At 51.5% G+C, this 16,453-nt stretch overlaps 1 protein-coding gene across 1 annotated transcript in view; it reads right to left on the reverse strand.

Moving 5' to 3' along the window:
- Window positions 1-6,527: 6,527 nt before the first annotated feature.
- The window catches only part of IL13RA2 (interleukin 13 receptor subunit alpha 2), a 28,178-nt gene continuing 18,252 nt past the window's right edge, over window positions 6,528-16,453 (reverse strand). Inside the window, exons 7-10 of the mRNA XM_026652928.2 lie at window positions 15,041-15,198; window positions 13,065-13,209; window positions 9,331-9,433; window positions 6,528-8,309 (exon numbers count right to left, since the gene is read on the reverse strand). Of these exons, the coding sequence (XP_026508713.1) occupies window positions 8,261-8,309; window positions 9,331-9,433; window positions 13,065-13,209; window positions 15,041-15,198 (455 nt within the window). The 3' untranslated portion in view covers window positions 6,528-8,260. The remainder of the gene's footprint in view (window positions 8,310-9,330; window positions 9,434-13,064; window positions 13,210-15,040; window positions 15,199-16,453) is intronic.

The following is a 16,453-nucleotide window of genomic DNA, read 5'->3' on the forward strand; positions in this document are numbered from 1 at the left end:
AACCAAAGGGCACCCCAAGAGGAGCGTCTTTGGTGCCCCTTCCCCCATTTGTTAACCATTTAAATACCTTATTTGTTGTTGCTTTTGTAGCCCATTTCATGACATTGATGCACAATTTTCATGCATGACTTATCCCTGTTATATAAGACCATAAATTTGCATGCTAGGGTCTGTAAATCTGTATTTATTCATGCCATATGTAAGCAAATAAAAAATTGTTACCTCTAAGCTTATAGAAACTTTTTAATTTTAAGAATAACTGAAATGTGCTAACATCACGAAATTGAACTGTGCACCAACATTGGGCGGACCAGTATTAAACAGCGTTACGGTAGGTGCCAGCCTTAGAATGCAAACCCTCGTCCTTTAGTTCAAAACATCGCTTTTCTCACCTTCGCCCCTGTGAACTGAAGCAGAGAATCAGAGAGATCCAAAGACTGGCCAATCCCAAGCGATGTCAGTCGCTCATCAGCCATCGTTGATTGCAGATAATGATCCTGAGCTTTGAAAAGCTGCACTCACCACTCGCGCCTGTGAGCAGAATCCTCCAAGCTCTCCACACATTAGGAAAAGTGTCCTTCAGCTCTGCATCATATCGCCATTGTTTGGCAGTTAGACCCCTGCAGGCTGAATGGCTGGTGGTCACTGGCCTTGTGTCTGTGGAGCGGGAGAGCGTGCTGGAACTGTCGGCCCCTTTAGGGTGGCCAGGTGCCTGGTTTTCGACTGGAAAGTCCAGTCGAAAAGGGGACCTGAGAGTATCTGGTGAGATCTATTGACCTGACACCCACGGGACAGTTACTGCAGGCAGGGGAGGTGCTGGGTCATCACCGGCACCAGCCCCTACTCAGCCGGGGCTGCCTCCTACCCGCCTGGGGCAGCTGCAGCTCCCAGACAGACTCCCGCAGGAGAGTCCCGCCGACCCAGGCAACAGGGCGGGGCAGCGGAGAGGGGAAGACTAGTGAGTGAGTGGGAGAGGAGAAGAGAATGGATGGGGGTTAGGGTGGTGCTGGAGGGGGGAGAGGCGGCACCTTGGGGGAAAGATGTTGGGCAGGGGAGGTTCCATTACCGAGGCCCCTGACATTCAGCTCACAATTATTTCCCCTTCACTGAAAACACACGTGTCACAGGGCCCTGCGAGTCGGGGCTACCAGCTCTGCCCCGATCTTGTGCTGTGACTCAGCCCGCACCAGCGCCCTCCCTGTGACTCAGTTTCCCTACATGAAAACTGGGCCAAGTAACACTGTATTTACCGACTACCCAAAGGCGTTGGGCGGTTTACTAGCTAACCATTATTTTAGTGCTGATCAGTTTTACTATTACCGGGGTCCTTAGGTGCAACCGTGCCAAGTATAAATATCAACACTTTCCAAATGTGTAAGGTTAGTGGCCATGCCCGTTCCAGAATTACTGTGCCAGGCACTAGACGACCCCCCTCCCCGCCCCTCCCGAGCCATAACGTAGAGGAATGGCTCTTTCAAATGAGGTTAATGCAATTTGGGGACTCCCGTAGGAAGGTGGCTGTCCCCGCTTCCCACTGTTTCCTGGGCAAAGCCACCCGGGCAGCAGAGCAATTCAGGCCAAGCACACAGCGCTGTGCGGCGCCGGGGGGACTGCTGGCCTGGGGCCATGCTAGAAAGTGCTCGTCATACTGGCAGCCCAGGGAGGGGTGCGTGCACCCGCAGCAGCTGGCTGTGCCCGCACCGTGCCTGCCGAGGCGAGGCGGGCGGCCCGGGAATCCAGCTGGGGGGACCAGGCAGAAGCTGAAGGAGCCTGGCTGGGACGGGGGTGGGGGGAGGCCTATGGAAGATGAGGCCAAGCCACTGTCCGGCTGGAGAGTGGAAGCGAATGGGTGACTGGGGCCAGCGAGAACACACTCAGAAAGCCCGCCCGCTCGCTCCCTCAGCCTCCCAGGTCTCACTGGCCGCCTGCAGAGCCGGGCAGGGAGGGGCTGATGTGGCACCTGCCTGGCGGCCCAATTGGGGCACAGCGGGGGGGGGGGGACGGGCGGGTCCGCCCCCCCGGGGCGGGGGACTGGGGGGGGGAAATCGGGGCACGGTGGGGAGGGGGGGTCCCTGGAGCAAGGGGCTGGGGAAAGCAAGCCACAGCAGGGAAGACGTGGGTCCCTGGGGCAAAGGGACAAGTGGGTAGATTGAGGTACAGTGTGTGTGGGGGGGTTCAGATAGGTTCCCCCCTCCCCCTCCCCCAATGGCACTGGTCTTGTCTTTGCAGCCTGGGGCCAGGGAGCTGCCCCCCCCGGCCCCCCCCCCAGCCGCCCCCCCCCCCCCCCCCCCACAGTGGCAGAGGTAACAGCACCAGGGTCTCTTCCCAATCAGACGTTCTGGTCGAACACCTGGCCACCCTAGTTCAAGCCCAGAGCTCTGCCCCGCCGGCTCAGCCCCCTCTGACCCACGCACCCGCCCAGCTGACCAGCAGGTCTGTTTTCTCCAGCGCTGCATATTCCTGTCTCCTCCCTGGTCAAGACCACACGCCTCCCTACCTGCCTGGGGGCGGGTAATGGCCATCACTGATAAGTAACTCGGCCGGCCAGGTACTACTGGGGCAGTGCACGTGAAACGTGTTTAGGGTGTTACACAAAGGGCTGAGTGGCATCAGAAACCCAGGTTATGAGCCTGTTCTTTGTAGGGGCAGCCGTGAGCCTTTTAGACAGAGGTGACTGAGTGTGCCCTTCACCCTGTACTGCAAGGCACACAGCCGCTGGGCGCAAACGCACAATGCCTGGTTAATGACAGTCCCACACTGGCCCCTCGCAACCACACTCAGCCCCACCCTGGCCTGCTGGGAGCCTAAAGCTAACCCGCCTGGCTCACGTGGGCGAAACTCGTTCTGTGCCAGGCTCCCTGAGGCTGCCCGGCGGGGGGACAAGGCGGAGGCGCGCGATGGCTGCATTCAGCACAGCTACCCCCCGGGGCCACCTGGGATGCGAGTAGTATGTCTGGGGCCACACCGGTGTCTCCAGCCAGTGCCGGGCTGCTGCTGTACAGGGCCACTAGTGCAGGGCCGGGCAGCGGCGAACTCAATCCCTGCGCCCATCAATATGGTTAGTTCTGTTGCCTGCAAGGAGGCTGGGGGTGGGGATCACCCCAACTTGGGGCATTTCACCCCAGGATTAGACACTGGCGTGCGGAGCAGCCTCGGGGGTGGTGAATGGCAGTTTGGGCGTGACGGAGGCAGTGTAGCAGCCGTAGCACTGTTATCACAGAGGTTAGCAGCACTTGTATGGGAGGTGTGGAGGTGATCCCTCCCTCCCCCCCAGTACTCACAGCCCCTAGGGCAGGCGGGAGCATTGGGACCATCTCTGCTGACTTCCTGCCCCCTGGCCCACGCTCCATCCTGTAACAGCAGCAAACTCGCGGCCAGCTGCCGACCAGCCCGGCAGGGTACAGTGCCCAGCTCGGAGGAGAGAAAGTGGCGCCTGCCGCAGGGAGGGCAGAGGGAGCGTTCTGCCTCCCCACCGGTGCTCTCATCCGACATCCCCACACCCTGCCTTTTGTTACTGGATGATTTCCTGGCTGGGCCTGACCTTGCCCCCCCCTTGGAGGATGGCATACAGGGTATTCAGCACCTGGGCTCTTGCAGCGCGAGAGTGGCACAGCGTCTCTTGCAGGGAACGGCCGCTCTGCCGGCTGGCGATGCGCGCCGTCTTCCTGCCTTCACAGGCAAACAGGGTCTGAGACTCTGAAAACTGGCAGTTTGCGCCTGCTGCCATGTTTGTGCACCAGGATTATACCGGCAGCCTGACTGCGGCTGAGTTTTACGGCGCTGGCTGGCTGTTGTAACCCAGAGGGAAATGGGCAAATGGCTCTCTGTGTTTGTCAGAGTTGCTGTTATAAAGACAAGTAAGGCCCAGACTGAATGCAAGTCCAGTTTATTTAAAAAAAAGTCGTGGACGTTACAGCCAAACTTTTCAAACTTGGCTGTCTGTTCCAGTGAGCCTACAGCCAAAGCTGGTGACCTGATCGTTAGCACTGCAGGGCATCCTTGGATTTTGGAGGCGGCCTGATGAGACTTGCTCCCTGCCCTTTCTCTGGCAAAAAAGGATCAGGCCCCGGGGTCATAGTGAGAATGTGCAGGATCAAAGCAAACTATGTTTATAGCTTTTGGTCCCCATCATGGAGCAGGAACAAAGTGTCACACCACGCCCGCTGGCTGGCGGGCCTGCCCTGAACCGGCAGCATTGTTCTAGAATAGCGTCGCTGAAGAGGGCAGAGCCCTTCCCCTGGCAAGGCAGGAGTGAGCCCTACCTGCGATGCTTCAGCGCTTCCTCCATTCCCAGCAATGGTGCTTTCCATTGGGCCCAGCTGCACATGGGGGTGGGGTTTTTTTCCTCTCTCTCAGGAGATTTTTCCTATGCTCAGTTTTTTCTCCCTGTACCCCACTGGATAAGGCCTACCTGGCTGGAGGCTTTACCCCCTCCACATGCTAGGGCTAGTGGCCCAGATCCGCCCCTGCTGCCGAGCAAATCAGAGCCAATGGCACGATGCAGCTTTCCACTAGCAGACACGCCCTGAGTTCTTTTGAGTTTTTCTTTTCACTCAGGCCTTTCAATTCTTCAGTAACTGTTGGCGCATGTCTGCAGAACTACACCAGACCAGGCCTTTCCCCCCTCTTTGGGTTTGTTAGAGTGTGTGAGGTACTTCAGGTAGAAGTGCACATCTGAAAATAATACCTTTTAATCACCAGGGTAGAGACAACTTGTGCATTTGGAATAAATTCTTATTTTGATTCTGGTCTTTTCCCCCCCTACTGGAATAACAATAAAGTTTGGATGTGTTTGGCCACTGATTTTTGTGGCAAGAAAGTTTATTAATTTAGGAAATAAGCACTAATACACGTATCAAAAATAAATATGGTCCAAGGTAAATGTACAGCCCCTGGTACAACATTAAGCAACCTGACAGATGCAGTGGACTTGAAATGAGCCTCAAAGTCCTGTTATGTTTCTTGACCCACTGGGCCAAGCAGCCAACACACCTCACCCCTGTCCCCCAGTTACATAGTTTCTTAGCCTGTTTTATAAGCGTTTTAAAAAAATAAACTTTGCAGTAACACTTGCCTGAGTGAGGTAACCGAGGTGGCAGCAACGTTTAATTCGTGTCATTTCTTTTGTGACTGTCACAGAAGTCAAGCTGTGCTTTCGGTTAATTTCTTCTTCCCTCTCCAACCGTCTACAGGGTGTTGGGACGTCACATCAACATTCGTGTGACCATGGTAATTCCCAGCCTTTTTTTCTGCCCATTATAAACATTACCAAATGCTTCGAATACATTTTTCCTCCCCAAGACTTAAATAATCCCATGTGTGTCTTACTCACTAGGTCTCGGAAGAATCTGCGTGGCCTGGAGATGAGTCAGTGTGAATATGTTTATTACTATCCAAAACATGCAGGCCAGCCACTGACAAGACTGGGTGACTACGGGAGAATAGGTTGCCACACTCAAGTACCACAGCTGTGTGGACTGTGGCCAGGGCCGGTTCCAGGCACCAGCTTGGCAAGCAGGTGCTTGGGGCGGCCACTGCGGAAAGAGGCGGCAGGTCCAGCGATTCGGCGGCAATTCGGCGGATGGTCCCTCTCTCCGGCTGGGAGCGAAGGACCTTCCGCCGAATTACCGCCGCAGATCGCGATCGCGGCTTTTTTTAAAATTTTTTTTGGCTGCTTGGGGCGGCCAAAACCCTGGAGCCGGCCCTGCATGTGGCCCCTAGTTTAGCGTGTAGTATTACTCACAGGACGGAGCACTAAGATAATAGCGGCTGTGTGGGCTATTTTGGGTTAACCAAACCAGCCACTGTAGCAGCTCGTAATGGCTTATTGCCAGCTGCAATGACAGTGTGTGGGGGAGTGATGAGGGGATCACAAGCACACACCACACCTGCACGAAAGCCCAGGCAGGTAATCTGATACCAGCCACTTATGCTGGGTCGCGAAAAGAAATTGGCCCCTGCATCTCCCCAGCCCACATACAGCAGCAACTTACATGCTGACACCGCAAACCACACTAATCTGTCCCCCAGCACACCGCTGGTCATTGACCTCCTTTCAGCTGCGCAGAGCGCTGGGCAGCTTGCCAGCAGCCTCTCGCTGGCGTGAGCCATTTGTCTTCGTGCAATACGGTTTAATTTGGGGAGTCCCTGGCCAGGCTGACCTGCTTCTCAGACAGCAGCAGCTTTGCACATCTGCAGCAGGCAGGCGCTCCACTTCAGCCTCTCTGTCACGCCTGCTATTTTATTTACAGAGCTCGCCACTTACGGGAGGCTTTCAACTTTCCTAATTGTGAACACGAACGAGGCACTGAGTCCTGAGGGGGCTGCAGCTACCTGAGAAGAGGTGGTATATCAGCTCATCGCTGCATCAGCTGGGGTAAGATGCTTCAGGATGCTCCTGAACCAAGGGTGGGAAGTTGGCCTGGCTCAACGTTTGTTTGTTGTGGCAGTTGGTCATTTGTCTCAAAATGTCATATTGAAAATTAAACATTTCCCATTTGCACGTGCAATCCTGCACCTAATTTACATTTTTTTTTTTTGCATTTACATTTAATTGCATTGCAGTGCAAGTCATTGGTTATGCACCCAGCGGGCCCCTTGCCTGCACACACACCTGACTGACATGCAGTAACTGTGCACGGATGCACACATCCATCAGGCAGTTTGACGCACTTTTTTAGTATGCCCCAGTGCCTGTGTGCCGTTTGAAAATCAGAGTAAAGAAAGAATGAGCCAGTGTGCTTTTAAACAAACATTCCCGACAGCATTCATATGGACTGCTCCCTTTGCCAGTGTATTTCAGAAACATCCACGAGCCAAACACTTCTGCATGAAGGGACATGGTGGATTGGTACTGAGAGTCTCAGCTCAGGGCCAGCGTTTAGTTATTTCTGATTCCATCCCATGCCTTGCGCCTGTGTTCACCTTTTCTGTGCTTGTGCTATATTGTCAAGTCCAGGACTGCTCCCTTCTCTGTTAGTAAGCGAGGCCCAATCACGGCGTTACAAAGGCCCAATCATACTCAAAACATCTTTTGTCCCCCAGCTGCACGTCCGTCTCTGAGCCCCACCCACACACAGTTTCCATGCCCCGGGTGAGGGTGCAGGTTCAGCCCTTTGCCCATAGGACGTTACGATTTTCTGATCAGATGAAGGCAGCTGTTGGACTCAGGTTTGTGGTGATTTGAAATTCACCTTTCCAAGCATCAGCTAGTCACTGAGAGTTCCCTCCTTCTTCTGAACCCTCCTCCCAGGACACGTGTTCACTGAGAGAGTTGTGGAAAGTGAGAATACGCCTAAAGCAAGCTCCAGGAGCATTGGTGCAATGTGATTTGTCCATGATCAGCACTGGGCTGTTTTTACTCCACAGGCTTCGTTTAAAGCTGGTCATACATTTCCTCTGCTGGGCATTCCTTTGCATAAGGGTCTTTCAGATCTAGGCACCTCTGGGTGCTTTGTAAAGCCGTGTTTTCCGTGTCCAAGTCCTGCAGGACATCCCCTTCCAGCACTTGACAGCGTATCCTTGGGATTTGTTCCTCCAATGAGCCATCTGCCATGCACTGTATTTGTAAGCACAGCCATTTCCTGCCAAAAACTGTTTCAAGGTCTCCTCTTTCACAAATAACTGTGGCATGGTAGATGACATGATTAAATAAATGCAGTTAAATAACGTTCCCTGTTTAAAAACTAACAGTGGACTGAAAGAAGGGAGCGAGGGAGCCAGCAGGGAAATATACCGTATGGCGCTCAGCTGACTGTGGACGATAGCATCTAGCAACCTTTCCTAGGCTGGTGGGTATAATCTTGATCTTCCACTGAGTTTCCATCATGTTAACAGTGTTTCCACCCATGCTTATAAACACACACAGCAGACCTGTCGATATTATTCATCACAGTCTCCACTGCCTCCTTTTTTGCCCCGTTATTTTATCATAAAAAATTATTCCAGCATCAGTCAATAAACTTCTCTGACCGTCGTGTTGTTGGACTACAGAAGCATACTAAGTGTGGGTGGGGAAGTAGAAAAGTCTCGTAAGAAGTTCAGGTTTCATGTCTGTTCTTGGGATGATCTATTGGACACGAGCTGCACAACAAGCCCATTTGCAGCGTTAGCATCCCACTGGAGCGTGTAATTTGCCAAGAATGCCAGGAACCTGAAGTTGGCCTGGGTCTTTATTATGGACATCAATAACGTGCATAATGCAGCAGTAAGTTCCACTGACATCTCACAGGGCATCTCTGGAAATCATTTTGTTCAGGAATTAGTCCAAATATAGAGATGTAGGTGATATATTTTTCTCTCCATTTGTTCTTAAAAATATAAAAAGGCAAATAAAAAACAGAAATATCAACGGGTAGGTAATATATAAAATCCAGGACATCCAAATAATTGATCTATTTAATAGGCTTCAATTCAACTCTTATTAGAGTGACAATATTTCTATAGCTAACTCTTCCTCTGCATTGACACCTGCATAAGTAAAAACAACAACAGACTATCCACGTGCTTTGAGATTATGTGGTCATAGAGAAAGAGTGATTCTAAACATCGGGTTCATGGGTAATTTGCCTGATATAGATCCTAAGGGATACTTCTGACCCAAAGAACATTTAATTAAGTAACTAGGATGTGGGTAATTAATTTACCAGACCTGCTTCCCTCTGTGCAATCATTCATATGGGAAAATGTCTACCCAACAATGCAGGTTAAGCGATATTGGCATAAAAAGAGTGGGGCAGCATCTGCACGTGAACTGACATAGTTCCACTACAGCTTGGACAAATTTACCCTGGGGTTGAAGATCTGCCCCCATGGCTTTGGGCACAGATGCTGGCATTAGTTACACTGGTGTAAGTTGGGAGTGACTCCATTGGAACGAATGGAAACAGTTGAGAATTACACTGGGGTAACAGAAAAATCTGATCAGAAGTGTAATTTACATCACCTGAATTTGACCTTGACAGTTAGGAGGAAGATGTACCCGCTCACTCCCTGGGCCTTTCTAATATGTTTTATATCATGAAGCCGACACAAAAACTGTCACTCTTATTTCGACATTTGTGTGATAAGGAGAGCTCTGCGTTTATGCACAATAGCGGTGTTGGTTAACAGTAACTGTTAATATTGTATTAAACTTAATATTCATTGCTAGCATGTGAAACAAATATTGTTTAATGCCAGTCTAAGGCTCAAGTTCTGCTCTCAGGTCACTGTCAGTGGCGACAGAATATGACATTATATCAGTTGTACTTTACTTCATTTCATTTCTAACTGCACAATCTGAAACGGCTAGACAGACGTATGTCGCTTACGAGTTGCCGTAGCACTTACCTTTTCTTGCACTGTGCAGCTAATATAAATATTATGATGACAGTCAAAAAACTTAAGACTACTGCAATGAGGATGAACAGCTGCTTTTCATCTTTTCTGGACACTGTGAAGACAAACCACAAAGCATTAAAGGAATTTCTCCATTTGGTAGTAATTACATTACACTGTAAAAAGACTGGAGCCAAGTACAAAATCCCATTTTCCCATCTAGTTAATTATTAGCTTTAACATGCTGCACACGTCCATTAATCCTTGCAAATATTTTAGGTTTAGCCACATTATGCCGGCTGCGGACCGTATTTTGTCCAGCATTGCTGCTCTTTGCTGAACTGAGATTTTATCACCCACTCGCTTCAAGAGGGAACCATCGTTCACAAACCTTGAGGCAGCGGACCCAGTTCTGATCTCAGGCAGGCTGGTGAGAGTCTGGGGTGCTATTTGCAGCGGGGTAGTGGAATTGGGGTGATAATGTGTTTTTACGAAGGGAATGAACGTTTTCACAATTCTTGTTTTAGCTTTTCCAATTGCCAAGGAAAGGAAGTGCCTCCCGCAAAACATTTCCAATCTGAATAGCCCCAGGGGACAGAGGGGAGACAGAAATTACTGGCATGCCCATTTCACAGATGAGAACATGAGGCGTAGAGGGGTTACGTGACCCGCCCAAGAATACACAGGAAGCCTGCGGCACAGCCAAGGCCTGATTCCGGGGCCCTGCCCATAAGAATAACCCTCTCCAATCATGTGCTGTACAGGGCACTTAGCAGCTTTTTAGAATTAGGACTCAAAACAACTAACCTCATGAAACTGATTTTAAATTCAGTCCAGAAAGGCCCACTGTAACCATGACACTCATGTAGCCAGGTCACAGAAACTATACGATTGGTCACCTGCATCCTGTGATAACCCAGTGTGGCTTGAATGTATTAATGTGTAACCTCCTCACCCCCCAAAAAACCACCATGCCTTCCTCCTCATCTCACAATCCTTCATGGTTGCAAAGGCTGCTGGGATTTAGTTCATGTCAAGACCCAATGGGGGTGGTTTGGGTGAGGGATGCTGGTCTCCTTCTCCCCCTCCCAGCGGCTGTGAAGTCTCGCAGCTCAGCTCCCTCAGCCCCCAGAGCTGAGAGCCGGGGCAGGTTCCTAGCAACAATACGATTTTGCTGACTTCTTCCCCTCTCCCTGTGGGCGCAACTCGGGTGGTCCCCGTTACGACCTCCGTCCCCGAGGGTCAGACCATGTAAGCAGAGTCAGGATGAGCTCTACCCTGACATCTGGTGGTGAATTATGGCGAGTGTGGAAAAGAACTCCAGGGGCTGATCTTGTTTGCATAGGCACACCCACTCGCCTGGCATGAAACACAGCAACTGAAAGTGGTTACTTTGGCTGGTGTGGGATCCCCAGTTTCTCTATTATTGGGGCAGGAAGAATAAAGTTTTGTTACCCTGATTCTGTGAATCAAGGCCAGTGGAACTGTTGTATGACAGAAGGACTGAGTGAGTCTTTCACCATTACCTAAGTAGCACTTGCTTGACAAGGGGCATGGGTTACAAAACCCAGTGAATTGAGAGAGGATGGGGACGGGTATTTGTACCTGATGGTATGGGGCCCCTCTGAGGGTTTGAAACACCAATTGCACTGCCTTCTCTCTCCACTGTTGAATGTCAGAGCGAACTTTGATTCCCTTAGGAGTCTAGTTACAGGCTGCTGAGCTGAATTCAGTTTGGGCCAATGGTGCACCAGCACTGGGGCTCCCCTACTATACTATGAGCTGAAATCGCTAAGAGCTGAAATCACAAAAGAGCTAATGTTATTAAGAGCTGAGATCACTGAGTGCTGTGTTAACTAGTGGGGGAGCCTGAAGCTATATTGCTCAGCAGCTGGCGGAGCAATTTGTGGGGACGACTGGAGGAGCAGCGAGTGGCGTGGAGCCCTGTGGGGCCGGTTGGAGTGACCCAAGGAACGGCGAGCGGAGCTCTTTGCGGGGACGGCTGGAACGGCTCACAGGTTGGTGAGCAGAGTGGAGCGGAGCAGCTTGTAGAGTAGAGCAGTTCATGGGATGGCAGGAAAGTGGACTGGCTTGTGGTGAAGGCTGCGGCGGAACCCCCACGGAGAAACAGACGGCTGGCCAGCCTCGGATCACGTAAGGTGCCCCTTAACACCCTGCGTGCCCCCCCTTTTACTCTGGGGCTGCACTGACCAGGGACAGAGACTTTGGGGGGTTGTTGGACTTTTGGGACTTTGGGTGGTTGCTGGACCCAAGAGACTTTGGGGTGTTGGACTTTGGAGACTCTGGGTGATTTTTGGGTTGCTGGATTCAAGAACCAAAGGGAAAGGACACAGCCCAATTTGCTGGGGTGGGTTTTGCTCATGGTTTGTGTTATGAATCCTGTTTGTGGTGTTTTTCCAATTTTATGCTGATGTTGTTTACTTCATGTTATTAAACATTTTCTGCTACACTCAGACTCCGTGCTTGCGAGAGGGGAAGTATTGCCTCTTAGAGGCACCCAGGGGGTGGTATGTAATTGTCCCAGGTCACTGGGTGGGGGCTCGAGCCGGTTTTGCATTGTGTTATTGAAACGGAACCCCTAGATACAGAACCCGGCCCTTGTTGCTGCCAACTTAGATGGGCAGAAGGGTTACACCATATGGGCTGGAAAACACCAGCATATTGAGCTTTCACCCCAGCCTGCTAGCAGCCAGTGTGCAGACGGCAGCAGTCTGACTACATGGGATGAGACACACATTCCAGGGAATGGGGTGTAATCCTGAGCCCCCCGCAACATGAGCTTAGAGCCAGATATTCCCTCCAGGCGAGTCTGGCCAAAGACTCACCACCCTGCTGTACTTGCTGTTGGAGCGTTCCACTTTCCCTGCCTTCATTCAGACTGCTGCTCTCACCGCTAATTAAACCAAGATCCCCCACATGCTGCTTCCCAGAAGAAGTGTGTCACGCATTTATAAGTGGGTTTACTCGCTAATCTCATGACTGGTGCTGTCTTGGGGTGACCAGATCCAGAAATGCATTGGCTGCGACCCAGCCTGGGAAGTGATTTGCTATTGGGTAGCCTATACACACCTGCTTCGTAGCAAGGGAGGGCTGTATCCGCGTGCTGCCCCTTTGCTTCTCAGAGAAGGGCTCATCCTCCCAGAGCCCTCTCCTCCCCAAATCCCCAGCCCCATTTCAGCAACCAGAAATCCCCTCTGGCAGCTAAACCCTCGCCTTCCACGCCAAGGTCAAGTAGCTGGCGGTGCAGAGGGGTCTCCCTGGTGAGCCCCCAGGATGTGGTTCTCCACAGTCCACTGCTTCCTGAGGCTGCATGGTCCTGTATTCAGAACAAACAATGGCCAACGGACCCACGGACAGCACAGCACCTCCTCTGGCCCTAGTCCCCAAATCCTGCCCCACGGAGACTTGGAAAGCGTTCTCATGGAACCGGGCTGCATGGCGTACTGGGGTGCCGGACTCCCTGCAGTCAGCTCTGCAAAATTAGCCCCTGCCCAGCAAAACTGTTTCAGTTCTGCGGCCACCAGAGCACTGCGTGGCCACCAAGAGGCAGTTTCCTGCCTGTAAAACGAAGGGATGGGGGGTGTTTGGTGAAGGTTAAATAGCCCATGTCTGCAATGTGCTTTGAAGATGCAAAACTATCTCTGGGCCAGATCCCCAGTTCTCAGTCCCAAGACAGACCGATAAAGGGGGCCCAAACCGCACTAGTTTCTTTTACTGTCTCCTACCGTAGAAACACTCCCGCGTCCATTCACTCCAAAAGCCCTTGTCGGCGCAGAACATGTTTGTTTTCCCTCGTACACGGACACATGAGACGCGGCTGCGATTGGCCTGGGAGAAGGTAAAGGCGGTTTCCACTTGGGTTGAGACAGCCTGAGAAAGAAGTGAATGTGCAGAATAAAGAAGGTTGATTGATTACATGCTACAGGATTTAGACCAGAACTCTACACTAGAAACTGACATCAGTATATCTCTGTGTCTCTCCACACACCTGAGCTACGCAGTTACACTGACGTAACCCCCGGGCTAGACAGCGCCAAGGGGAGAGCGTCTTCTGTCAATATAGCGACAGCTCCTGCGGAGGCTGGTTAACCCCCCCAGGAGGCCGGCTTTCTTTATTTTACATGCATTTAGTGATGGCTTTCTACAGACCTAGCATGAGTAAAATGAACAAACTACCCATGCATTTAGTGATGGCTTTCTACAGACCTAGCATGAGTAAAACGAACAAACTAACCAACAGTCTAAACCAGTTGTACTTGCATGTGAGCTACGTCCACAGTTTATTCTTGCTAATTTGTGGAGCCCTTCGTAAAGTTACCTGACTGGTGGATTATAATTGGCCAGTCAACACAGCATTACAGGGATTCATTCTAGCAATTTTGGAGCCCACATTGTAACGGAACAGGCACGAGGGAAGGCACTGCACATCAGCGCTAGAGTCACTCCTTTGAAGACATTAAAATTACACTTGCCTTGGGCCAAATCCTAAGTGCTTGCTCGGGCGAAACGCCCGTGGATTCCATGGAAAGCTTTGCCGAGCGCAGGCTGCAGGATTGACACATTTCATATTTTGGACGCTTGAATTGGAAAGTTGTTCAAGTATCTCCTGGGGCCTCAGGAGAGCCCAGGGCCCCCTTTTGCCAGGGGCAGTGCACAGCACCGTGCCCTGAAGAGACTCCAGTCTATACAGACTGGCCAGAGGAGCCGGGAGAAAGGCAGTTCTGTTATCCTCATTTTACAAATGGAAAACTGAGCCCCAGAGAGATGAAGCGACTTGCTTGCGGTAACACGTGGAGTCTGGATTCGAATCCAGATCCCTAAATCCTAATTAGGGGCCATAGCTATAAAACCAGGCTCCACCCAGAAAGAAATGAACATCTGATGCTACAGTCGCCCCTAGAAGTGATGATATGCTCCTCCCCAAAACACACGTCCGTTCCCTTTTTAAAGCCTTTGTTCTCTTCTCTCCAAGAGCTGGCAATAAGAGGTAGAGTCTGGCATAACAATCGCTGCCCTCTGCTGCCCGTTCAGGCACCAAGCAGGGAGGTTGCTTGCAATAGCATCCCCACCACCCATTCAAGCACTGCGAAGAGCGTGGTGCAGGCAGCTCTGCCCCCTTCACCTGTGGAAGCCGGGGGAGCCAGGCATGACAGCCTGCTCCCCCTGCCTCCCACCCATTCGAGTACTGGTGTCGGGGCTAGTCAGAGTCCTGGGGCACTAAGCTCAGCTGGGGGAAGGAATGTCATGCTTTTACATCCATGTGCAGGCACGATGGCGAACCTGCCAGCCACGTCTCTCTGCCCCTTGCAGCTCTTACAGTCCAATCCAGAAGGCACAAGATTGGATCTTTTTATAGGTCACCTTATATTCCATCTGTCGAGGTCAGATCCTGCCCTCTGTTACACCACTGCACGTCTGGAGCAGGCTCTAGGCCAGTCTCTCTCTTCAGCGGGTCAAACTTTGCCCCAATGCACCCATAAAACCTCACTCCTCACCGGCTTTTACAAACTGGTGGCAGCTAATGAGCCTTCCCACCATTCAGTTCAGGGCTGTTCCTTGCCTGCTTCAGCTTCCGGCCCGCCCATCCCATCCTGACGGCGAGGAGATGGAACAGGCTTCAGGATGAGCAACCTTCTTGCTCATCTTAAACTAGAACCCTGTGTAGGAAAGCTGGTTATCAACAACCGTGTGCGTCGCATACCGTCCAGGGAGCATCAGCATCGCCATCGTGTTCCGTCAGCTGCACCTCGTAGTCCAGGCACTGCGGGGGCGCACCCCGAGCAGGAGGGCTCCATTCCACATGAACATCCTCATAGGCAGAAATGGAAACCGACAGCTTCTCAGGCGGAGAAGGTTTGACTGAAAAGGAGAGAGACATGATCAGACCTTCCACTGGGGAATCATTGTTCCTTTCAGTACTGGTTGAACTTCAGCGGCTTCTCCGGAGACCGTACCCAGCGTCCACTGTCATCCTGACAACCAGCTGCATGATGTGGGCTGCACTGAAGACAGATGTGGGCCATTATACTTAATTCCGAATGTCAGTGTGAATTAGATTCTTCCCCTGAAACATGGGGTTTGGTACGTAAAGCTCTTTAATGCATGGCAAGTCTTTTGAGAGGTTATTGCAGGTAAATGGCATTGATCAGCATCACAGTTCAGGGCAACTGGACCTGTATTTCCCTCCATGGTCCAGCCAGGGCACCCATGTTTCGGCTTCTGGCTCTCCAGCCGACACCTCTCTTGGGTGGAGACATGCGTCTCTCTCCCTCCTGACCAGGGTATTGTCAGGCTGCCGAGCACCCTGCCTACACTGTGAATTCCCCAGCAACATCAGGACTGCGTTACTTTCCTCCTCAGAGACAAGAAACAGTGTCATTGCCATGGTGACATCACCACACAGCTCTTTCTAAGCAAGCACATATTCCTACGGTAAAAGCATTCCAGGAAAAACAATAAAAGAACCTATGGGCATGATAATGAGCTTACCAGATGACATCCCAACACCGGCTCTAAGCAGTCCTTCAACCCCCTCCCCGTGAGGTTTTCCTGCAGTTCCCAGGTCATAACCCCTTTGGCTCAGAACAAGAATGAGTCATTCCAACTCTTCCCAGCAAAGATTGGAACCTGTCCATTTGCTGGATCAGAACGAAGGCCTGGAGTCAGGGGGTTTTTTTTTATTAATTAATTAATGGAGATATCCTATCTCCTAGAACTGGAAGGGACCCTGAAAGGTCATCGAGTCCAGCCCCCTGCCTTCACTAGCAGGACCAAGTACTGATTTTGCCCCAGATCCCTAAGTGGCCCCCTCAAGGATTGAACTCTCAACCCTGGGGTTAGCAGGCCAATGCTCAAACCACTGAGCTATCCCTCCCCCACAAGGTTTAACCTAAGTCCTTTCTTTGTCTGTTGGTCACTGGAGAATCCAGTCTGACCCAGCCCATGGGAGCCTCTCCAGGTGGTGGTACTGCTTGGACGATATTGCAACCCAAGTGAATTTGCCTAATCACCCTCCACTGTTCTTAATCCCTGGCAGGGAATTCTGCACAATGCCTGGCCCACAATGATACAGTCATTTAATTCAGTAAGGTTCGGCCAGGATATTGCCGCCATC

This window comes from Terrapene carolina, unplaced genomic scaffold (assembly GCF_002925995.2).
Source record: "Terrapene carolina triunguis isolate 2854851 unplaced genomic scaffold, T_m_triunguis-2.0 Scaffold131, whole genome shotgun sequence".
NCBI classification, from domain to species: Eukaryota; Metazoa; Chordata; order Testudines; family Emydidae; genus Terrapene; species Terrapene triunguis.